The sequence below is a fragment of the Ovis canadensis genome, chromosome 2 (assembly GCF_042477335.2).
Source record: "Ovis canadensis isolate MfBH-ARS-UI-01 breed Bighorn chromosome 2, ARS-UI_OviCan_v2, whole genome shotgun sequence".
Classification (NCBI taxonomy): Eukaryota; Metazoa; Chordata; class Mammalia; order Artiodactyla; family Bovidae; genus Ovis; species Ovis canadensis.
Genome location: NC_091246.1, coordinates 52,673,712 through 52,699,907, shown reverse-complemented (window position 1 = coordinate 52,699,907; position 26,196 = coordinate 52,673,712). Strand labels below are relative to the sequence as shown.

At 37.2% G+C, this 26,196-nt stretch overlaps 1 protein-coding gene across 16 annotated transcripts in view; it reads right to left on the bottom strand.

Annotated features, from left to right (window-relative positions):
* The window catches only part of RNF38 (ring finger protein 38), a 129,260-nt gene that overhangs the window by 19,187 nt on the left and 83,877 nt on the right, over positions 1–26,196 (bottom strand). For 14 of the 16 annotated variants that reach the window (XM_069576163.1, XM_069576161.1, XM_069576162.1 and 11 more), the window contains 7 exons: positions 23,642–23,835; positions 12,329–12,542; positions 6,257–6,424; positions 4,848–5,018; positions 2,468–2,629; positions 2,046–2,152; positions 461–545 (listed from right to left, as the gene is read on the bottom strand). In XM_069576163.1, coding sequence (XP_069432264.1) covers positions 461–545; positions 2,046–2,152; positions 2,468–2,629; positions 4,848–5,018; positions 6,257–6,424; positions 12,329–12,542; positions 23,642–23,835 — 1,101 coding nt within the window. The remainder of the gene's footprint in view (positions 1–460; positions 546–2,045; positions 2,153–2,467; positions 2,630–4,847; positions 5,019–6,256; positions 6,425–12,328; positions 12,543–23,641; positions 23,836–26,196) is intronic. The other 2 variants (XM_069576164.1, XM_069576166.1) reach the window with 1 other exon arrangement.

Here is a 26,196-nt window from a genome sequence, read left to right as displayed (position 1 = left end):
CATTCTGTACCAGGGAAAGCACAGGGCACTCAAATACAACCAGCTGAGTTTTTCAATCAAATCTCCAGTTTCTCCTCTCACTTTAGCCAGATATTATGTTCTTCCTCAAGAATATCCAGCATTTCCCTGCCTCAATCTTAGGCATGAAAAAGCTTTCCCATCCCTCAGGAACTGACTGTTCACACTTCTGTGGCCGCAAAATGTTTTCAGAACATCCAATCATAATTCATCATTTTCTCATTTACATTCTCTCACAGAAATTGTATGTAATTCTAATAGAGAACACCAGTCTATCTTGTTATCATAACTGTGTGGTACATGTTGAAATAATTTTTGACATATTTGTATCTTGAAATATACAATGGATTTACCTAGTGTTTAATTAGATGAATGAGTTGAGTAGTACAGTATTTTTATGCATACAAAGTTCCCCAAATCAACTCACAGTTCATCTACTAACCTCATAATTTTCTACTTCTCCATCTTCCACATCCAATTCAAAGCTGAAAGTTGGGCCCACTGCAGGTGGCACTGGAAGCATTGATCTGCAGTGAAAATAACCAACACAAGGATTGATACATTAATGAATTATATCAATGAATAGGATGAGAAGAACATGGCCAGTGCTACAGAGATAAAGAATGGTCAGTGTTGATCAGTGACAACCCTTTAAAGAAACTGATTTTACCAGCAATAAACAATTAAAAACTGACATTAAAAGAATATCATTTGCAACAGCATAAAAAAAAACATGAAATATTACAGATGAATTTAACAAAACATGTGCAAGACCTGTAAAATAAAAATTGTAAAAATACTGCTAGGACAAATTTGAGAAGGTAATAGAGAGAGAAATATACCATATAAGTAGGTCAGAAGATTCAATATTGTTAAAGATGTCAATTCCCTTTCAAAACTCATCTATAGATTTCATGTAATCCCTACCAAATTCCAGCTTTTTTCAAGTAGAAACTGGTTTTAAAATTTATATAGACATGCAAAAGACTTTAAATAAAATCAGTTTAAGAACAAAATTGGGAGATTTATAGTATCTGTTTTTAAGATAATAAAGATACAATTTTCAAAATACTATGATATAGGCATATAGCCCTCTGGTATAAAAACAACATTCCCTAGCCTTTTTAGAAGTACTTACAGACATGGGTCTAGATTCTAACCATTAGGATCTCAGCAGGAGTCATACATGCAACTTCTAGGAATTATCCTTGAGAGGAAGCGGGTAGGCAGAGAGATTCGGTTTCATTTTTGCTAGCTAGAATGTGGATGTGATGGCCAGAGCCTGAGAAGTCATCTTATATCATGCAGCTGCTGCTGCTGCTAAGTCGCTTCAGTCGTGTCCGACTCTGTGCGACCCCAAAGACTGCAGCCCACCAGCCTCCCCCATCCCTGGGATTCTTCAGGCAAGAACATTGGAGTGGGTTGCCACTTCCTTCTCCAATGCATGGAAGTGAAAAGTGAAAGTGAAGTCGCTCAGTCATGTCCAACTCTTAGCGACCCCATGGACTCCAGCCCACCAGGCTCTTCTGTCCATGGGATTTTCCAGGCAAGGAAGCCATAAAATTTTGAGGATGGCAGACCCATTCCTGAGCTATGGAGCTAACAGACCATGTCTGAATCACCTAATTCTAGACTTCACTTCACGAGAAAGATAAAAAGAACTATGATGTTTCACCTATGGGTGTGTCTGTTACAAATCTAATCCTAGCAGAGTATTTCTAAGGCACAGATATAACTTCTCTCTCTCACTTCCCTTGAGAGAAGTGGCAGCATTAAGTGCTAGATAACCATGGAAAGCGGCAAGTGATGCCTCCTGTGAAAGAGGCAAACCATTTAAGCTTCTCTACCTGACTTCTGGTGCACCCCTGCCCCCACTTCTCCCCTGACCTTGCTCAATGGACCCCCACCCCAACCTCTTAACATCAAATAAAAACAAGTATCTAAGACACATAAAACTGTTCATAAAGGGAAGAGTATCTCAAGGGTGTCAAAACTCAGAACTCATTAAAAAATAAGACAGAACTTACAACACATATGGTAGTAAGCTGGGATGGTAGGGGGGTGGTGGTATGGGCTGCTGGGATCTGTATCTACTGCGTCCTGTGAGCCTCCGAGGCATAAATGGAGGATAAGGCTGTAGAGAAAGAATGTTAAGACAATTTAAGATCATTCCATATCCACAACTTTTTCAGGTGCTGAATAAAGGCTCTTCTTTTTTAAAAACCTAGGTTATTGTTCAAGGGTATTTAGTATTTCTTAAATGTTAACAAAGGTGCAGCAACTAGTTTAAAACAAGAATACTCTTAGGTGTGCTTCTAAACACAATTTTCCAACTGACTGCAAGAATACATTTAAAATTTGAAACATGTAGAGTTATACTGAAGCAGAACTCAAAACAAGTTAGTTACCAAAGCAAGCAATAACTTAATAACAATGAATGAAAACTTACTACTCCATACGAAACCTCCTGATGCAAAGGATCATGTGTTAGGAACTGCAAAGGAGCTGATGGAGGTAATGTCGGGGGATGGGCAGATGGAGGGTAAGTAAAACCTCCCACAGGAAGATGTTCTCCTAAGAGTTCCACTTCATTTTCTATCCTTTGCAGAGGCTGGGGGGGGGGGAAAGCAAACAAATATACTTCCAGTGTTTAGACAGACAGACTGTGCTTTATAATAAAAATTTAAAAAACCCAAAGGTATCTTTTGGGTCATGCATTTCCTGATGTTCACATCAATCTAAATTCATACATGTGGACATATAGCCTACAGTAAAATCTTACTGCCTTTAACTGAATTTCAATAAGAAAATCTCTCAAAACATGTTATTACACATTTCCACTATTCACTAAAGGATACATTTCTTTCACTATTTGAACTTTCCCTTAAAAATGATATAAGGAAAGACAAAAAGTCATGTAGTAAACCAGTTACATAAAAGTTGAAGTTACTTAAGTCAAAGCACACTGAACTACATCAATTTCAGACACGACCTTTAACAGATGAAATCAAAGATGGTGTGCACTGTAAATGGGAACTAGGGCTAAATAGTTTAGAACACAGCAGGAAGTTATTTTATAGTAGAAACCTTATGGGCTTTGGCACTAGACAAACTCTTGGTGCTGTAAATAATGAGCCCTGTGGCTCTTATAGAAATTACATAACTGAACCTTACTTAATCTGTCATCTGTAGAACTGACATGTTCACAGCCTACTTCCAAAGTGTGATTTGAACACCAAGACAATGTTCAGAAAGCACACAGTGCTTTGCAAAGCACATAGCCTATGTTGCCCCCTCCCTTCAATCTTAAAAAAAAAAAAAAAAAGCTTGAGATAAAATTCACCCTGCTAAGGGGTACAATTCAGTGGATTTTAGTATCTTCACAAGAGTTGTACAATCATCACCACTATCTAATTTCCCTCAGTCCTTCCCAAGTTCTAGACAACTGCTAATGTACTTTATATTTCTATACATTTGCTTATTTTGGACATCTCATATATATGGAATCACGCAGGATGTGGCCCTTGTATCTGGCTTCTTTCACTTAGCATGGTTTCAAGGTTCATTCATCTTGTAGTTTGTATATTAGTACTTTGTTCTTTTTGGAGTTGGATGGTCATCTACTGGATACATATACCATGCCTTGTTTATCTACTCATCAGTTAATGGACACTGGAATGTTTCTACTTATGGCTATTAGGAATAATGCTGCTATGAACATCTGTGTACACATTTTGGGGCTGATGTTTTCAATCTGATCTCTTGGGAACATGTATTCTTAAATGTTAGTCTAACTTCTTCCCACAGTTAAGAGAATAGCAACACATTATTCAAATACAAGTAACTGCTAACAGTTACTTTGGAAGCTTATGTATGCTTGTATGATGGCTAAATTTAGTTTTAACCTTGAATTCCCAGGTACTGGAAGCTTCCTAAGGAACATCCTGGCATGAATCCTGTCCTGCTTCTAATAAAAGATTTTCTTGTGGGAGTAGTTTCAACTTTTCAGATTAGCCAAACTTCTGTCATAATTGGCTCCTAGTTTTCAGGAAAGCAGCCAAGTAAGCTCGTATCTCACCTCTTCTTGAGACTAAGCATGGTGTATAAATCCTAAGTAAAGCATGGTCAGGCTCTGTTAGGGTAAACCATCAAGCTCCATTCACAAGGCCATTTCCACTCAAAGCATTTCCATATGTTCTCTCCCTTATTCTCCTTTAATCATGGTTCAGATGTTCAACTTGGCCTGTCTAGAATACAATGGGGTCTTCTTCCTGTGTGTTTCCTCCAACTGATCCCTCCAGGCCCTGGAAATATTATGCTTCTCAGCTATATTCCAGCTCCAGTACAGAGTGAACTATGCTAACAGTATCTCACCTACTTTTCATCAGAACACAGCATAAAGCCAGACTTTGGAAAAAAACAATTGAGGTTCAAAGGATTACTTACTTGCTTAAATTAATATAAATATTATTCTAACAAGTATAAACATTTTTATAATATTTTCATTTTCCCATTTTAGAAACGTATGAAAGGAAAAACTAGAACTCTGTTTTTTCCAGATTCAATTTCCAAAGGATTGCAGATACAAAAGAATAAATTTGATTAGACAAGTTTCATATAAAATAACGAGAAAAACTTAATAAACCAAGTAACTGTAGGTACAATTACTGCTTATATATATCTCTATGTGTGGGGATTCTTAGTTCTTTTAAGAACCAGGAAAGTGTCATAGTTACAATTTTTAAATGATAACTTAAACATCTATTAAATTAATCTGTCTTTTATATCTAAACATTCTGTAAAAGTTAAAAGACAAAAAAGATACGTACCGATCGTGACTGCTGTGTTTGGAAAGGGACAAACTGGCTTGGAGGTGGCAAATGAGGAGGATGATGAGGAGAAAGATGGGGAGGATGTAAAATAAACGGATCACTGGAAATAAGGGGTGGAAATGCAGCATACGGTACTGGCAAGTGCTGAACAGAACATGCTTGAAGCATCTGTAAAAGAAATCATTATTTTTTGTTGAGAGTATCAGAATATAGTAATTTAAAAAAATACTATACAATCAGATTGAAATGTTACTGCCACAGTCCTCCCAGAATCATAAAAATGTCTTAATAACCTATAGTAACAATGAGATACTTGTGCATGTTTGCATTTATTAGTAAAATAAATGGTAACTAGTAATTATTCTGGATTTTACGTAGCTCTTACAAATCAGTCAAAACACTTATCTTTTACTTAAGCTTTTGTAATACCTAAGAAAATAAAGGGAAAGTGCCAGAGAAGGAATCTCTTCCCACTTGGCTTAAAATGTAGCAGACATTACTACTTTCCAAGAAGCTGTCCTTTTCAATCTTGTAGATTTTTTTATTTCTAAGAGCGCAATTCACAACTAAATGCTTTATGATCTCTCAATATTTTAGTTTGCTAATTTAGCACACTGGTTCTATAATCTATTAATGAGAAACCATGCATGGGTAAATTAATCTATTAAATTGGTGTATTTGTATGTGTTTGTTTTAATCCCAAATTCAGACAAGATTATTAGGATTATATTAAGATTTAGCAAAGTGCTTTACTTTGAAGACTTTATTGACCTTAATAAGTCATTTAAATACTTTGGTTTTCAGCAACCTATTTTTCAAATAAGAGGGCTGAACTAGGGGCTGGTAAAGGATAAAGTATAAGCTTATAAGAGGCAAATAATTGAGTGTGAACTCTTGTTTTCTCATGCTAATTGCTTCTATGATATTAAGCACACCATTTTCAATTTCATCATTTAGAAAATGAGGGTACTATTTTCATCACAGGCTTCCTATAGTATGGAATAAGTAAGTCTAAGCAACTCAAAGTGCCTATTAAAAACCCAGCAAGTGCTGAGACTATTAATGTTGATCACCAAATTCTCTGAGACTTTATTACTAATCAGTTCAATATCCTAAGTTAAAACCTGAAGGACAATCTTTATTAAGGTTTAATTATAAACAGTGCAGACATGTGAAGGAACATGTTTGACCTTCAAAGAAATGTTAAAATATGTGTAATTTAATCAATGTAAAAACATATCAAGTTTTAAAGCTAATTCTACTGAACTGTTACTGTACAGGTGCAACTGAGATTTCTGTTGCAATAAAATTGCATTTTTTTACTTGAAAGTGAAAAGCTCCAAGTTTCTTGCGTTTTGTTGATATAACATATTTAGCCACTCTATAGAAGCACTGCACAGACTTACTGGAGGAGGCACACTACAGACAGGGAGGTGCTGTCCACTGAAAACCACAGAGCATCCTGGGACCTGTTGTGTACTGCAAGCAGGGATGTGCTGGCCTGTGCAGAGGGGAATCCCATGTGGTGCCACTGTTGTTACTGTGTAAGAAACAGGGACGGTGCCCTGATGGAGCTATTAGAAGAGAGAAACAGAACAGAAAGACTTGAGTGTGAGTTTGGATAAACTTTTAACAGTTTGGATAAAACATCAATTATTAAAAATTAAAATCTGGGCATTTATTGATTCTACTCTTAACTGCACAGATTGTTCACAATGTACTTCTGCAACAGTTTCAACCAAAATATTCTTGTTACTGTAGAGAAAAACTGTTTAAAGAGCAGTATATGATATCCACTGAACTGGGCCTGACTCTTTGCTCAAAAAAACTTGAAAAGTCCAGGAGATAATGAACTGCTATATTAACTCTTCAAGCCTGCTCTACAGAGCAGAAAACTTTTCTAAGGAGGAAATCTGGAAAAAAGAAACATGTCTGCTAATAACCTGATCACATTCAACAGGAGGGAAAAAAACCATTTGTTTAATTGCAACTAGTGAAATGTTAAGTAGCATTTTAAAAAAATTAAATAATTCCCTTCTCCCCTGGTCAGTTTTATTCCCATCCTATCTGGAAGCAAACAACATTTAAAAATATGTCCTCCTGTATCATTCTCCATGAGCATATAAACATAAGCATGAACTACTGTCATGCTTGTTTTTGTTCTTAACAGAAATGAGATATTACCTTGCAACTTACTTTTTCCAATTAATATTGTAGATATATCTTTAAAGAAATTAAGGCCAATTCATTCTTTTTGACACTAACAAGATATTTCAAATACAGTCATCACTTTAACACAATCCTATCATTCATAAAGGACTTTAAGTTGTATTCACCTTTTACCAATACCAAAAACAACCATAAAAAACATCACTGAACATATATCCTTACACATTAGTTTCATTTATTTCACAGGGATTACTGGGTAAAGGGGTAAATATATTTTAAACTTTAGCAAAAGTCTGGATGGATTAAATCACAATCCCAATGGTAGTAACAAGACTCTCAGCACCTCCACTCAAGGCAGATGTACAATATTTGCATAATAAGCATGCTTGCTTGTTATACAAACACTACAATGGGGGAAGGGGGAAAAACCAGTATCTACCGGGTTTACTTTAAATTTTTATTTCTCAGATTAGAGAGGTTGAACACCTTTTAATATGCTTATTATCATCTAGATTTCCTTTTATGTAAATAATCTATATCCTTTGTTCACTGCCCACTTTCTACAAGGCTGTCCATTCACATTAACTTATAGTTTGGCTCTTTACTTAGGGATACATGTAATATTTTCTCAGTCTATGATCTCTCTTTTGATAAATCTTTTATTTAATGGTAAATCAACATTCCCCTTTCCTCTAAACTGAACTACCTCTTTCTTTCTATTCAGTAACTTCCCAAACATACCTAGATCTATTTTGCGCCAAATTTGTGTTGTCTCAATTACAGTCTCTTACTAGAAAAGTCAGTATTTAGTAAGACAAGTTCTTCTCATTATCATACTTTCTTCTCATTTTATTTTTGGGCCATTTTTATACATTTATTCTTATGTAAATAACCTCAAATAATTTTATTCAGTTTCAAAATCCACTGGAATCCTAATTTATATTAACTGTATTAAATGTTATTTTACAAAGAACAATTTTATATTCAGGCTTTTTGTTAGAATATCATGTCACTACATGATCACTACTATAGTACTATACCTCCAAGAAATTAGGTTTCTTCATAAATAATACCACTTACTAAATTTATTACTCAAAATTCTTTTGTAAGTTTGGAGGCTTTGTTATACTGCTGATAGGTTACCTATTTCCATACCAAATTGGTTAATTATTCTGGCAAAAATGCCTTCATACAGCTTTATAATTAATCCTAATAACTGGAAGAGCTACTCTGCCCAACTTGCTTTACTTCAGAATTATATACCAAAAGTTCTCTTAATTGGCTTAAAACACACTGTTGGGTCCCACACCTGATAAGTCTAGTGTATAGTTTGAGAATCTGCATTTTTAATAAATGTCCAGGTGCTGCTGCTGCTGATCAGCAAATTCAAGACATACTTTGAGAACCACCTGGCCTCAGTGACCCAAGACCAAAGTGTCAGTTGGCCAGCTATTTCACTGAGAGCCAGAGAAGTAAGTATTTTAAGTTTGTGGGCCATCCTGGTCCCCACACAAAGCACCCACAAATGACAGATGAGCAAACAAGCATAGCTGTATTCCAACAGAACTCTACAAAAAACAGCCAGCAGTAGTTTGCTTTTTCCTGCTCTAGATAATCCTTGGTCCTTTAAAGTGCTGTAGAAATAGCAGAATCAGTTTCTCAGGTTACACCAAAAGCTTACTGGAAATTTACTTGGAATATACTAATTCTATGTATGTGAGTTCTGAAAGCAGACAGTTTTTACAAGTTTGGATCTTTCAAGCCAAATATCTATTTAGACAGTTTTGTAATCAAAAAGGACTCGAACATCTTTTGTTAAGACTCTTAACTTCCTTCATGTTATTCTGATTTCAGTTGTACTTTCTTATTTGCATATTTGATATGGAGAATTTCAAACATGCTCAATGTATGTACAGTATAATGTACTATACATATATATGTACTATGCATATAGTATAATGAACCCCTGTATCTATCACATAGTCTCCAAAACCACAAGACCATATATCCTATCAACTCCTCCCTTTCTATACTTTATTGAATTCTATGAACCTATCGCTTCACAAATACTTCAGTACTTATTTCTAAAAGACAACACTTAAAATAACCACCACAGCCAATATCAACATATCTTAACGAAAAGTTCCTAAAAAAAAAATGAAGTCAGTGTTCAAAACTTCAATTGTATAATCAAAGTTATACATGACTTAACTTTTCTTTACTTTTTCTCAATCAGTATCCAAGAATGGTTTACATATTACAAACAAAGAGAATGTCTCTTTAAATTTATAGTTGCCACTTTCATCTCTTCTCCTTACCCTCAGTGCCCCAGCTTATATGTTGAAAAAACTGAGTTGTTTAGTATAAGTATATATATATGTTTTAATTATGCTGACTAGTATAAAGAAATACAACTGATTTGCTGTATTGTTGCTTTAATAATTTGGGATTTTCTACCTGTATGATTATCTCATCTGCAATTACTTATGACGCTATTTGCTCTTTTCTTATTCTTACCCTATATCGTCAGTCCTGGCCTGTTGTTGTTTAGTCAGGTCTGACTCTTTCACAACCCCATGGACTGTAGCCTGCCAGGCTCCTCTGTCCATGGGATTTCCCAGGCAAGAATACTGGAATGGGCTGCCATTCCCTTTCTCTAGGGTATCTTCCCCACCCAGGGATCAAATCTGCATCTCCTGCATTGCAGGCGGATTTTTACCACTGAGCCACCTAGGAAGCCCCCAGTCCTGGCTTAGATTCCAGGATACTGAATAGAGGCAGTGATAGTCATCACCCTGGCTTAGTCCAGGTACCAGCAAGAAAGCACTCTTAAGTTTTACCGTTACTTATGTTGCTTGAAATGTTACGTGAACTCACTGTGGATCTATTTCTATTGGTTTTCATTTATAGTCTTTCTTTCCTCATGTATTTGGTTAACTTTGTTTAATGTTTACTGTCCTTGAAAATTTAGTTGAGGAAATTCTTTGAAAACTAGAAGGAAGATTTCATCCTCCAAAGAGAACATGCATGTCTTCTAGGCACCTGCAGTCCCAAATACTTTGACTAACTTCACAGTTGATGTGAATTTGACTGCAAATTACATCTGGTGCCAGTTACTCTTATTGTGCTGAAGCTGAAGCTCCAACACTTTGGCCACCTGATATGAAGACCCGACTCACTGGAAAAGACCCTGATGCTGGGAAAGACTGAAGGCAGGAGAAGGGAGTAACAGAGGATGAGATGGTTGGATGGCATCATTAACTCAATGGACATGAAACTGAGGAAACTCTGGGAGATGGTGGTTGTCCTTAATCAGTGGGAATGCTCTCAATAATCCTGACTGACAGCTCTAGAAAATAAAGTTCCCTTTTTCCATTTTAAGATCTTTTATTGGATATGATGGCAAAATTTTATATCTTTGCATCTATTAACAAAATAAAGCATTTTCCCTTTATATTGAAGATTTCCTAATGTTGAATTTATCCTGCACCATCAGGATAGACTACTTTACTATAACACTAGCTATCATTTATTATTTCAACATCCGCATCTATACTTAAAGAGGGAAAGTAGTTGAAAAGTTTCATTTCCTGTACTGTCTATGAGGTTTTATTATTAAGGAGCTTCACATAATATACTTGGAAAATTTATACCTATGGCTATGATTTAGGACAGTTTAAACTGGAACTTTCAGTTCTTTATAGAAATAAGAATTCAGATGTAGTCTATAAACAGGTTTTTAATTATGCCTTCAATTTCTTCCACAGCTGTTGGTCTGTTCAGGTTTTCTGTATCTTGCATTCTTCCAGTATTTACATATGCAATTGTTTCAATACGCAGACTCAGGGGCTTCCCCGGTGGCTCAGCATTCCGTGTCTTAGTTTGCATCAAGCTTTGTGGTATACGTTATACAGATGAAGGCTCAGACAGTAAACAATCCACCTGCAATGCTGGAAACAGGTTTGATCCCTGGGTTGGAAGATCCTTTGGAGGATGGCATGGCAACCCACTCCGGCATTCTTGCCAGGAAAATTCCATGGACAGAAAAGCCTGGTGGGCTACAGTTCAAAGGGTCACAAAGAGTTGGACATGACTGACACAACTGAGCATGACTGACTCAAGCAATATGACACAAATGAGATACCACCTCTTCTGAAGACTTCACCTTTTCTTTCTTTGATTCCACCTCTACCTACCTTCTCTTTCCCTACACTTTACTAACCAACCCCGCAACCCTCGTGTATCTTTCTCCATATTTTTCTCTATGTTCAGTGTCCTATGTATACAAATATTTAATTGTTATGTTTTACAAAACTGAACGTAACACTTAATTCAATTTTGCTTTTCTTGCTCAGCAATAGTGTGTAGGTATTCCTGGCATAATTCTAAGTAATTCTTTCTAATAGTTATAGTCCATGGCATGAAGGTATCATAATTTATCCTATTATTCTAATGATAAGCAATCACTTCATTCTTTGTTTCTATGGATTTGCCTAATTTAGACATTTCATATAAAAGAAATTATACAAACTGGGGCTTTCTGTGACCGGTTTCTTTTACACAGTATGTGCAAGATCGTATTTTCTTTCAATTGTCACTATATGGTAGTTTCATTGTTTATTATCTTCCAGTGCTGTAATTTTTTTTAAAAAAAGAAAAACTGAATGCTAGTCTGAGTTTCTTTCCATTGTAATTTCTGCTGTCTATAAACTTGGAAGATTTTTTTTTTCCCTAACCCTTAAAATCCAGGAACTTTATAAGAATATGTCTAGATTTGTATCTCTGACCTCAGAAAATCATACAATTTTGGTCAATTTTTGGTCTGGCAAACCCTCTTCTCAGCTAGTTCCTCAGTTCCTGGCGGGAACAAAGGGAAAGAAAGCTCCGTACTTGTCATCTCAGTGGAGACCTAGGAAAACTTGTAAGCAAAGCTGCACCCAACTGTCTTGCCTACTGGATTACTCTAGAAGAAACTGGAAGGAAGCAGAAAACAGGAGTATATCCTCAAACCACTAGCTGACCGACTGACATTGCTATTAAATTCTCTATCAGTCATTTCAAATCAATTATTACAATGAATCATTCTGAGCTTTTATAACCCTGATCTTAATTTTTTTTAAGTTCAACATTAAGGAAGCTGTGTAGTAAATTTTAATCTTCAATGAAGAATGATGAACTTATCCAAAATAGATTCATTTTAGGTAAAACTATTTCCTTTCAGGTAAAAGTAATCTACAACAAAAAATAACCAACCTAAATAAACTGCTACCAACTTTGAGCATCTGTATCTGGATATTCTGTTACTATACCTGATCATGTATGTCAACCATTACTGCATTCTGCTGGGGTGGATGAGCAGCAGGGTGTAACAGACGGGGAGATACATTCGGAGGGTGGAAGGCTCGAGGTTCTTCTATTGCTTGCTGCTGTGCATAAGGGAGATGGTGATAATTTTCATCTTGACTAATGGAATTAAGTCGAGACTGACGATCCCTTCTTCCTCTCTGACGCCTGACAGGAGGACTGTAATATAGTAAAAATGTCAAAGAGGTTGTTATAATGTTTACTGCTGTGATCCATCAGGATTCTGCACTGTCTCTCTTTGTAATCCATTAGCAGTATAGTATTAAAGAATTGCTGTGTTTCATCACCAGCTCTAAACACAAAATAGAATGCATGCTTTTTTAAAAAAATAACAGAAGAAAACAAAATTAATAATCAGCTCTGAGAGTTATTTAGAAATCAATAGCCAATCACTGTCATTTTGGGGGTGGGGGTTTAATTATATAATTGCCCTTTTTATAGACAAATATCAGTAAGTTCTTATGATTTAACCTACTATTTTTAACCTACTATTTGTCCCTTTTATTTTATAAACATTATAAAACAAATTTTAATCTGCATATATCTTGGCAGTAATCCCAATTATGCCTAATGGGCATTTTATATTTGTCTACTGGCTAAGGCATATAGAAAAGACAGTTCCCACATGCCCAAAATGACAATTTAAAAAAATGAGTAATAACTAAAAAACATTTAATCTATTTACAATTGCAAATAACTGAGTAACAATAAATACTGAGAATGAAAATGACTGTGAGATAGTGTCAGCATAAATACTCTAGTGATATACAGAATTTTTAGGTAGAATTTGGCTACAGTGTCAGACTTTATTTTTGGGGGCTCAAAAATCACTGTAGATGGTGACTGCAGCCATGAAATTAAAAGACACTTACTCCTTGGAAGGAAAGTTATGACCAACCTAGATAGCATATTGAAAAGCAGAGACATTACTTTGCCAACAAAGGTCCGTCTAGTCAAGGCTATGGTTTTTCCAGTGGTCATGGACTGTGAAGAAAGCTGAGCACCGAAGAATGATGCTTTTGAACCATGGTGTTGGAGAAGACTCTTGAGAGTCCCTTGGACTGCAAGGAGATCCAACTGGTCCATCCTAAAGGAGATCAGTCCTGGGTGTTCATTGGAAGGACTGATGCTGAAGCTGAAACTCCAATACTTTGGCCACCTCATTCGAAGAGCTGACTCACTGGAAAAGACCCTGATGCTGGGAGGGATTGGGGACAGGAGGAGAAGGGGATGACAGAGGATGAGATGGCTGGATGGCATCACCGACTCGATGGACATGAGTTTGAGTGAACTCTGGGAGTTGGTGATGGACAGGGAGGCCTGGTGTGCTGTGCTCCATGGGGTCGCAAAGAGTCGGACACAACTGAGTGACTGAATTGAACTGGCTACTGAAAGTAATCACTTTCACTCTCTATGCACTTGTCATCTACATAGTTAAACACAAGTAACAGTTGTTACCATAAGTAGACTTCTATTTTCCACATCCCTTAATTCCACAATTCAGCTCCACTGCTTTTTATAAGGGCTCAGCATGGGTAGCAATTTGAAACAACAGCAGGCCTCAATAAAAATGTACTCCACGTCAGGCACAAGAGGCAAAGCAGCCCCCCTCTAGACACAGCTGCACACAGCCATCCCAGCAGTCTTTACTGAGGACAGGTCACCTTTCCCTTAATTGTTGCACTCTGCACCTCTAAATCTGTTTCTTCTCTCAACTGCCCAATCTTAAAAAGAACAAGGGACACTCTTTTGTAGTATCAATTTCTCCAGTGCTCTTAATACTAACCCTCAAGGTTCCTGCTCCATTCATTGCTTCCTCTATCTTTATGTTCAGCATAACCTTTTTGCATTTCTGCTTCAAAACCGACAAACTATATTTCATTGATTTTCAGGTGCCATCTACCTTAGAATTTACTTTAATGTTTTATTTTGAGATACTTTTCATATAGTCTTTGCATAACCCTTACCCAGCTTTCCCTCATGTTACTATCTTCCATTAGAAAAAAAAATTATCAAAATTAAGAAATGAACCTTGGTATCATACTATTAAACAACAGAATGTATTCAGATTTCACCCAAGTTTTCTAACAATGTTCCCTTACTGTTTCAGAATCCGATACAGGATCCCATTACTGCAGAGTGGTCATGCTTCTTTAGTCTTCTCCAATCCACGCAGCTCAATCTTCCACGACCTTGATACCTCTGAAGACACACTTACTCTGCAGAATGCCCTTTAACCCAGGCTTGTCTGATGTTTTCTCATGACTTGCATGGCTTACATATTACTGGAAAGGATATCACAGGGTGGACAGGCCCTTTTCAGTGCACTGTACAAAGGGCCCCATGACACTGATATGCATCACACATGCTTACGTATGTATTACCAATCACTTGGCTAAACAGGTTTCTGCCAAGACACTATTTTCTTACGGTCCATGGAGTTGGTTGCCAGGAGAAATATCAACAACCTTAGATATGCAGATGATACCACTCTAATAGCAACAAGTGAAAAGGAACTGAAAAGGTAAAAGAGGAGAGTAAAATGGCTGGCTTGAAACTCAACAATAAAAAAACTAAGATCATGGCATCCAGTCCCATCACTTCATGGCAAACAAACAGAAGGGGAAAATGGAAGCAGTGATAGATTTTATTTTCTTGGGGAGATACTCTGATTCATGCAAATATTCTGCTTTTGCTAAAAGTTTGCATATAACTTTAAATTGCATGAATGGATCTTCAGCAATCACTCTATTATGATATTCTAATGGTGATTTTCTACTCCCTTCATTTCTTCCATATATATCAACTGCAATTCTATAAAGAAGAGTTGCTCCTTCTCTCTCACTTAGTTATTTATGAGTAGGGGCTAATGGACATTTATTTTATTCTTTAGGTGATAATCCACAGTCATTTTATTTTGTTGTTCAAATTATTTTAACTCTGTTCAATGGGAGCATTTGGGCTCCTGTGACCTTCTACTATTGTCTTTATGCTTTTGAGCACTTCCTTAATATATGGACCACAATATGCTCTAGGCTTATCTAGTATTTTCCCTACACCGACTCTGGAATTAACCAGTTCTCCAAAAGAGACTCCAAAGAGTCTTGGTTCCTTTAACTGTAGAATGGTATTTAAAAGCTAAGTGTGCTGACTGCTAGACTGTTTCTAGCCTAAGAGAAAAGAACAAGAAAATTTATCTACGTATATGCACATATCTGTATCTGTACAACTATTTTAAAGGACCGTTTAATGTATCACTAAAAAAAGGGAGAGAGCTGCCAATTAGACTATGCTACAGGCTTCCCTGATGGCTCAGGTGGTAAAGAATTTCCCTGCAATGTGGGAGACGGGTTCAATCCTTGAGTCAAGAAGATTCCCTGGAGAAGGGAATGGCAACCCATTCCAGTATTCTTGCCTGGAGAATTCCATGGACAGAGGAGCCTGGCAGGCCACTGTCCATGGGCTTGAAAAGAGTCGGACACGACTGAGCAACTAACGCTTCACTTCATATCATCAATGTAGATATTATGATGTGAAAAAATGTGCACTTTAAAATCAAAATACAAAATACATGCCCAGATGTCTCCCGAAAAACACTCATCCTGTTCAAAAACTTTAAGGGCCCCTTTTATTATTATTTGATTCCATTGTTGCTTCTTGCTCTTACTTCTCTACTCAAACATAATTTCAGAAACTCAAAACTCACACAAATTAAGACCCAAGTCCTCGTGCTGAAATGTAAATTCCTTGACAATTTTGGTCCCTATCTTTCCTGAATTTCCTCTAATTAAATGTTATATATATGACTTTGTGGTAGAACATTTAGTAACCATAATTATTTAAAAATCTAGAAATAAGAAACAGTGATAACAGATGGACTAATATTTCTCAGTTGACTTTTGTATCAGTGATAGATACTACTTTGTCACTTTGTTTCAGACATATCATTCGTAAACAGCACAAGGCTATTCCCTCCTGGCTCACTTACATACCTTGCTGGATTGAGTTTTCTAGACTATATGCTGTTTATCTGTTTCATTGTGTAAAAGCTATATATGCCAGTTTTATTCTTCCAGTGACTACACTTATATTTTTAAACACATACTTACATTTTAAAAAAAAATCTGGATTGCACATTTTTACTTCTCTCTGCTCTGTCCCCATTTTATGTTCAGATTTTTAAAAAAAAAATTTTATCTTTTTTTAAAGAGACTTTTATTCAGACTTAGCAATGTCTTTTTTCCTTCCCTAACCAAATCATATTAAATCATCCTTTCTGCATTTATTCTTCTACTTCCTAGATAGAATACAGTTTTTAATAATTCTTTCAAAAAGGTTTTCTGTTTTAATCAGAAGTATAGTTGCCATACAATATTATATAAGTTAGAAATATACAACATAGTGTCTCACAATTTTAAAAGGCTATACTCTCTTTACAATCATTAAAAAATATTGGCTATGTTGCCCGTGTTGTACAATATATTCTTGTAGCTTATTTTATACTTAATAGTTTGCACCTCTTAATCCCCTATTCCTGTATTGGTCCTCACCTTTTTTCCCTCTCCCTACTGGTTAACCATTAGCTTGTTTTATCTGTGAATCTGTTTTCTGCTATATTCACTAGTTTGTTGTACTTTCTAGATTTCACATAAGTGATAACATACAGTATTTGTCTTTCTCTTGACTTATTTCACTTAGCATGATGCCAAGTCCATCCATTCTGCTTGCAAATGGCAGAACTTCAGCCTTTATATGGGTGAGCAGTATTCTACTGCTGCTGCTGCTAAGTCACTTCAGTCGTGTCCGACTCTCTGCGACCCCACAGACGGCAGCCCACCAGGCTCCTCCATCCCTGGGATTCTCCAGGCAAGAACACTGGAGTGGGTTGCCATTTCCTTCTCCAACGCATGAAAAGTGAAAAGCGAAAGTGAAGTCGCTCGGTCGTGTCTGACTCTTCACGACCCCATGGACTGCAGCCCACCAGGCTCCTCTGTCCATGGGATTTTCCAGGCAAGAGTATTGGAGTGGGTTGCCATTGCCTTCTCCTACGTATTCTTTATCCATCATCTGTTGTTACACACTTAGGCTGTTTCTATACCTTGGCAATTGTAAACAGTGCTACTATGAACATCAAGGTGCATATCTTTCTGAATTAGTTTGTTTTCTTTTTTAAAAATATGTACCCAGGAGTGGAACTGCTGGATCATATGGTAGTTTTATTTTTAGTTTCGTTGAGAAACATCTATACTATTTTCCACAATGGGTACACGAATTTACATTCCCAACCACAGTGTGCAAGGGTTCTCTTTTTTCCATAGCCTCGCTTACATTTGCTTTTTATGTTCTTTTTGATAATAGCTGTTCTAACAGGGGTGAGATGCTATCTCACAGTGGTTTTAATTTGCATTAACCTGATGATTAGTGATACTGAGTATCTTTCCAGGTGCCTGTGGCCCATCACATTTCCTCTCTGGAAATACGTCTATTCAGGTCTTCTGCCTATTTTTAAAATCAAATTGTTTTTCTGTTATGAGCTGTTTATATATGTATGACAGTTAACTCCTTTTCAGTTCTATTATTTGCATATACCTTTTCCCATTCAGTATGCTGTCTTTTCATTTTGCTGATGATTTCCTCTGCTGTGCAAAAGCTTTTAAGTTAGATTAAGTCTCAATTGCTTATTTTTGATTTTATTTTCTTTGCTTTAGGAACCAGGTCCAAAAAAGTACTGTTGCAATTTATGTCAAAGAGTTTGCCATGTTTTCCTCTAGGAGTTTTTATAGTTATCTGGTCTTACATTTAAGTCTTTAATCCATATTAAGTTTATTTCTTTATATGGTGTTTGGGAATGTTCTAATTTCATTTTTTCCCATGTACCTGTCCAACATTTTTAACATCACCGAAGAGGCTTTTTTCTCCACTATATATTCTTGTCTCCTTGGTCATAGATTGACCATAGTAGGCGGGTTTATTTCTGGGTTTTCTATCCTGTTCCAGTTATCTATGTTTCTCTTTTTATGCCAGTACCATGTTTTTTTTTGATGCTTATAGCTTTGCAATATAATCTGAAAGTTAGGGAGTAACTGATTCTTCCAGCTCTGTTGTTTCTTCTCAAGATTTTTTTGGCTATTTGGGTATTTTGTGTTTCCATAGAAATTTTAAAATTATTTGTTCTAGTTCTGTGAAAAATGTCATTGGTATTTTGACAGAGATTGCACTGAATCTGTAGACTGCCTTGCGCAGTACAGTCCTTTTAACAATATTAATACTTCCAATCCAAGAACATGGTATATCTTTCTATCTGTTTTTGTCACCTACTATTTTTTCCATCAGTGTCTTAAGAGTTTTCCAAGTACAAGATTTTCTACCTCCTTAGGCAGGTTCTTTCTTAGATATTTTATTGTTTTTGATGCAATGGTAAGTTAGATTATTTCCTTAATTTCTCTTCCTGATAGTTTGTTGCTCATGTGTAGAAATGCAACCAACTTCAGTATATTAATTCTGTATCCTGCAAGTTTACTGAATTCATTGATGAGGTCTAATAACCAGTTTCCTGGTGGCTTCTTTAGGATTTTCTATGTATAGTATTATATCACCTGCAAACAGTGATGGTTTTATTTCTTCCTTTCCAATTTAGATTCTTTTTATTTCTTTTTTCCATCTAACTGCTTTGGATAGGATGTCCAAAACCATACTAAATAAAAGTGGCAAGAGTGGACATTTTTGTCTTATGCCTGATCTTGGAGGAAAGGCTTTCAGCTTTTCATTGTTGAGTATGACATTAGCTGTGGATTTGTCATACACGACCTTTATCACATTGAGGTATGTTCCCTCTATGCCTACCTTCTGAAAAGTTTTAAAATCATAAATGGTGTCAAATTTTATCAAAAGCTGTCTCTCTATATCTACTGAGGTGATTAGATGGTTTTTATTCTTCCATTTGCTAATGTGGTATATCACAGACTAAATTGCAAATTTTGAAAAATCCTTGCAACGCTGGGATAAATCCTTCTTGATCAAGGTGTTATGATTCAGGGAAGATCTCTTATTGCTCAACTTTCTCTCTGAATGTTTCTGCACATTCTTGAATTTCACCAAGATCTTGCTCAACACCCATTCTTTAATTCTTGAAAATGATTTTTATACTATTTCTGTAAAAACTGTTCCCTTCTATTGTTTCCATCTGGAAATATGATTAGATGTATTTAGAACTGATGACTGTCAATATATTTAAGTTTCTTTCCCATTTTTCCATTTTTCCCTTTTCACATTACATTCTGGGAAAGCTCTTTACTTGATCTTCCAGGGACCAAGATGCTTTTTCTGCCTGTTCATTAATTTTACCAACTAAGATTTCCAGTTGATTTTTAGGGATACAATCTCTTGTACTTCTCTCATGTTACACTTCAATTCAGTTCAGTCACTCAGTCGTGTCCGACTCTTTGCGACCCCATGAATCGCAGCACACCAGGCCTCCCTATCCATCACCAACTCCCGGAGTTCACTCAAACTCATGTCCATTGAGTCGGTGATGCCATCCAGCCATCTCGTCCTCTGTCGTCCCCTTCTCCTACTGCCCCCAATCCCTCCCAGCATCAGGGTCTTTTCCAATGAGTCAACTCTTCGCATGAGGTGGCCAAAGAACTGGAGTTTCAGCTTCAGAATCATTCCTTCCAAAGAACACCCAGGGCTGATCTCCCTTAGAATGGACTGGTTGGATCTCCTTGCAGTCCAAGGGACTCGCAGGAATCTTCTCCAACAACACAGTTCAAAAGCATCAATTCTTCAGTGCTCAGCTTTCTTCACAGTCCAACTCTCACATCCATACATGACCACTGGAAAAACCATAGCCTTGACTAGATGGACCTTTGTTGGCCAAGTAATGTCTCTGCTTTTCAATATGCTATCTAGGTTGGTCATAACTTTTCTTCCAAGGAGTAAGCATCTTTTAATTTCATGGCTGCAGTCACCATCTGCAGTGATTTTGGAGCCCCCCAAAATAAAAGTCTGACACTGTTTCCACTTGTTTCTTAACTGTTTTAGTTATTTTATTAACTGTTACTTCAAGTTCTTTCTTTGAGTTTCAGAGACATTCTTTCACTTTGTTGGCTTTCTTCAAATGTTTGCTAACTTCCCAGTGTGCTCATCTTTGTATCTGAAATTGTATCAGATTGTTGCTGAATACTGCATCTGCTTATAAACCCTACTTTTGGCAGAAAAACTGACAGTTAAACTAATAGCTAGCCTATAAGTACTAAGGAGAAGGAAAGGGCAACCCACTCCAGTATTCTTGCCTGGAGAATCTTATGGACGGAGGAGCCTGGTGGCCTGCTGTCCACAGGGTTGCACAGAGTCGAACACGATTGAAGCAACTTAGCAGGCATGCATGTATTGGAGAAGGAAATGGCAACCCACTCCAGTACTCTTGCCTGGAGAATCCCATGGATGGAGGAGCCTGGTGGGCTGCCAGCTGTGGGGTCGCACAGAGTAAGACACGACTGAAGCGACTTAGCAGCAGCAGCATAAGTATAGTACTAAAGTGAGAAGGAAGTAACAAATAACACACAATGCTGGGCATAACGAATTTGTAGCTTGTTTTCTAGGTAAGTGCTCCCTATTTCTCCTTCGTGTTCGACGAACATGGAGATTGATGCTTCTTTTCAACCTGAAAACTAGCTTCTGCCATCCAGCAACAGATACTGTCATGCCCTTTCTGGTCCAGAACACATTTGATGACCTACGATTGTACTCCTAGGCTTTTATCTTAATGAAATGCTTGCACATGCACACTAGGAGTTGTGTACACAAAGGGTCCTAAAAGAACTCTCTTCATTACCCAAACTGGGCGTAACTATTACCCAACAGTAGGTGGGTACATAAATTACGGCACATTAATTCAATGGAAGATTATATCACAATAAGTGAACTACTGCTCCCCACATTAAAAAAGACTGCTTAGTAAACAAAGAATACACTTACAAAACAAAACACAAAACTGTGTTTTTAGAATGTATTTACAGTGTTTTAGAATGTATTAAAAACATGTACCAAGGGAGTTACAACAAATCACAGGAAAGGGTTTATCTTCCAGGAAGGAGGGATTTTGATGTTCTAGTTTAACCTAAGTGTAGGGCACACTTGTGCGTTATCCTTTTTAAATGTATACTTGTTTTACAAGTTCTCCTGAATGTATGGCACATTTCACCATAAAAGAGTAGGAAATATTACAGCAGGTACTCAGACGTTATTTCCTCATGTTATTTAATTTAACAGCTATGAAATATTTTACCTGGTTGGCATAACATTATTTTACTTAAACATTCCCATTTAATTGGATAATAATGCACCAGAAATGTGAAAGTTTAATGGTCTCAACAGAATATACCTCAGGAACAGGTTTATCCTGTCTGATCTGGAACAACGAATGATGGGTTTTTAAGATCTCTTCAGTATTAAGTTACCTGTCTGCTGGTCACTCAGTTGTGTCCGACTCGTTCAACCCCATTGACTATAGCCCGTCAGACTCCTCTGTCCATGGAATTCTCCAAGCAAGAATACTGAAATGGGTAGCTATTCCCTACTCTAGGGGATCTTCACAATTCAGGGATCAAACCCGGGTCTCCCACATTACAGGAAGATTCTTTACCATCTGAGCCAAAATTAAGTGCCCTAAGGCTGCCCTAACAACATATCACAGACTGGCTTAAACAACAGAAATTTATTTTCTCAAGTTCTAGAGACTTAATGTCCAAGATCAAAGTGCCAGCATGCTTTCTGGTGAAAGCTCTCTCCCTGGAGTTTTGTAAGGACACTAATCCTCTTGGATCAAGGACCTGTCCTGATGATTTCAATTAGCCTTAATTACTTCCTTAGAGGCCCCATCTCCAAATTCATCCACACTGTGGGTTAAGGCGTCAGCCTATGGATATTCAGGAAACATATTCAGTCCATAACACCTTACTACTTTGAGATCATCAGTACTTCTTAGATTATCAACATCCTGGAAATATAAACAGCTGTCTCACTTCAAGGATGCTCTCTTTCCTTGGAAGAGGAAAGGTATGACCTCAGGCCACTACTTAACAGGAAGCAGCTCAGGAAACATATTCCCTGGAGAAGAAAAAGCAAGAGCCAAGTCCCACAGAGAAGAGAGGACTGAAAGTTGTACTAAACTGCAGTCACGCCTCATATCACAGGGTCCGCAATTTAAAAAGAAATTTAATGAAGCTACAGCTGCCTTAGAGAATACAAAAGGAGTATCTGTGGAGAGAGGTTATTCATTTGTAAGAATGGAATGGATAATAATGGAGTGAAGAAGAGACTGCTCATTCCTAAGACTTCCATATTTCCACTGTTGTTGCTGTTCAGTTCCGACTTTTTGTAACCCCATGGACTGCAGCACAACAGGCTTCCCTATCCTTCAACATCTCCTGGAATTTGCTCAAACGGCTGTTCATTGAGTCAGTGATGCCATCTAACCATCTCATTCTCTGTTGTCCCCTTCTCCTCCTGCCTTCAATCTTTCCCAGCATCAGTGTCTTTTCCAATGAGCTGGCTCTTTGCATCAGGTGGTCAAAGTATTAGAGATTCAGCATCAGTCCTTCCAATGAATATTCAGGACTCTTCTCCTTTAGAATTGACTGATTTGATCCCTTGCTGTCCAAGGGCCTCTCCTTAGTATTCTCCAGCACCACAATTCAAAAGCATCAATTCTTCGGTGCTCAGCCTTCTTTATGGTCCAACTCTCACATCCATACATGACTACTGGAAAAACAATAGCTTTGACTATACAGACTTGTTGGCAAAATAATGTCTCTGCTTTTTAATACACTGTCTAGGTTTGTCATAGCTTTTCTTGCAAGGAGTAAGCATCTTTTAATTTCATGGCTGCAGTCATCATCTACAGGGATTTTGGAGTACTGCTGTAAATTATAAAATGTATTTTTTGGTAATATGGATTGAAGGTCAGCACACAAAATGTCTTAAACCTTGAGGTAGTTGAATTCATATATAATGGTATGGATTGATTTTAAGTAAATCACTTTAGCCTCTTATTATACAATTTCTACATCTGTTAATCCCAAGCTAAATGAATTCTCATGATGTAATGTAATGTACTTGTAATGTTGTTTGTGTGCGAGTGTACAGAGACAAAAGTGTTGATATATTTATAAAATGCCTACAGAAAAAATGCTCGCTGATGTTTAAAAATATTCTACCAATGACCAAAAATTTAGTAAGTAATATGACCAACTCACCTTCTTCTGTTGCGTGCAGGTGTGTTGCATCGTTCCCCTGAGAAGTGATGTTGGCTTGGTCGAACTGAAGGGGGCTGCCTATTTGATGTCATCTCCCATGGTCGCATTGGTGGTGAGGGAGCTGGTGACGCTGATGTATAATCGAAGACTGAATGAGAGAGGCGCTGTCTCTTGGGACTTGGACTATCTTCACTCTGCCAATGCAACAAAATCAATCAACAGAATAAGAGTTTTAAAGGATTTTTGCATTACTATTTACATGCATAGATGTTTAAGTACGTTTACCTCCAAGTGTAAAGGAGGGAAAAGATACACTATTAACTTGAATTAAATATCTTTTTAAAAGATGTGAGGGGTGGGGTAGGAAAGAAAGATCAAATGAAAACGTAATTCTTTATTTAAATTCATCATAAAACCAATCAGGTAAGAACAAACATACACGATAGGGTAATCAGCAATTTGTATTGTACTTGACTGAGCATCCCAGGTGGCTCAGTGGTAAAGAAGCCACCTGCCAATGCAGGAGATGCAGGTTTGTTTCCTGGGTTGAGAAGATCCCCTGGGTCTAGAAGATCCCCTGGAGAAGGAGATGGCAACTCACCCCAGTATTCTTACCTGGGAAATCCCATGGACAGAGGAACCTGGTGAGCTACAATCCATGGGGTTGCAAAAGAGTTGGACAGAACTTAGTAACCAAAAACAACAAATGGTACCTGACCACCTCTTTGAAACTCCAATTTTAACTGAAATTCTACTATGCCTTCCCATCAGTTACTTGTTACTCTTTTAGACATTAGTTTGCAGCTGAGAGATCCATTTAAGAGAAGGTATAATTTAAGTAGGCCTGTGATTTGATTCTAAATCACACTTGTCTACCTCCTTATTCCCACTGTTTAAGGTGATTACATTTATTCTTTAAAGCAATTATGTGGACAAAGTAAGATTTACTTAAAACATTAAAAAACAGTCAATCGATTTATTTCATCAGTTCTTAACTAAAATATTGTAAAAGGGTATCTTAGGGAAAGACATTTCAGGTAGATCATGGGAGAGGTGGATAATTCAAAACTTATACCTGTCAATGTTGAAACATAGTCTCAAGCTTTCTTGCTTACTATCTACAGAATTGGTATGGATAACTTAACTGAATTATTAACTCTCCAGGATTCCTCACATAACTCAATCTTCCGATTGAGTCTCACCAAAACTGTCAAAATTGCAAGTTAACAAAGTCTGATGAGGGCCATGTGTTTTCTAATAAGAGCCTCTCCTGTCTCCAGTCTACTCATGCAAATTCTATTTGGGTATCACAGCACTTTGGGGCAGGGAACTGTGCCGTGAGGATGTGGGATCTTAGTTCCCTGACCAGGGATCAAAACCACACCTCCTGCATTGGAGGTGAAGGGGTTTAACCACTGGCTCACCAGGGAAGTCCCTAGAGCACTTCTGATTGGCACCTGCTGCTAGACAAAAATCATGTTAATATTAGCTAAAGAATACCTGAGGCTACATACTACAACATTAGATTTTAAGATATAAAGCATATAAAACAATTAATTAAACTGATAGGAATGAAGCAAACTGCTTTGGATCATTCTAAATTATTTAGCTGACATATTCACAAAATCATGCCATTTGCAACCTATATAATTCAAATTTGTCATTATAACAAAAATAGGAAGTAGTTTTCAGAACCATATACAAGTTTCTTGTAATTTTCCTCACCACACTAACCTTATTTCTTCCTATACTTAAGTGAAAGTCGCTCAGTCATGTCCAACTCTTTGTGACCCCATGGACTATATATGGAATTCTCCAGGCCAGAATACTGGGTGGGTAGCCTTTCCCTTCTCCAGAGGATCTTCCCAACTCAGGGATAGAACTCAGGTCTCCCGCATTGCAGGCAAACTCTACCAGCTAAGACACAAGGGAGCCCAAGGATACTGGAGTGGGTAGCCTATCCCTTCTCCAGAGGATCTTCCCAACCCAGGAATTGAACCGGGGTCTCCTGCGTTGCAGGTGGATTCTTTACCAACTGAGCTTTCAGGGAAACCCTATCCTTAATGATGCTATTAAAAGTATACCTGTTTTAACCCCTGATTTTAATAAGCTATGTTTTGATAATCCTAAAAATCGAAAAATAACCGTTGAAATTTAGATATTCTGATTAAAACAAAATGACAAAACAACTAAGACTTCACAAACTCAAACATGAACTGCACATGTTAGAAGTAAGTGATAGCCAAATTTCATAAAACAGACTTCATTGACTTTTTAAGGTACAAAATACTAGTGATGTATCATCACTGGCTTTCAATATGTATAAAAGGTGAAAGTGTCAGTAGCTCAGTTGTGTTCAACTCTTTGCAACCCCATGGACTGTAGCCCCCGGGCTCCTCTATCCATGGAATTCTCCAGGCAAGAATACTGGAGTAGGTTGCTATTCCCTTCACCAGGGGATCTTCCCAACCCAGGGATTGAATCTGGGTCTTCTGCATTGCAGGCAGATTCTTTACTATCTGATCCCTCATATGTATAACCTGTACCTCAAAGCT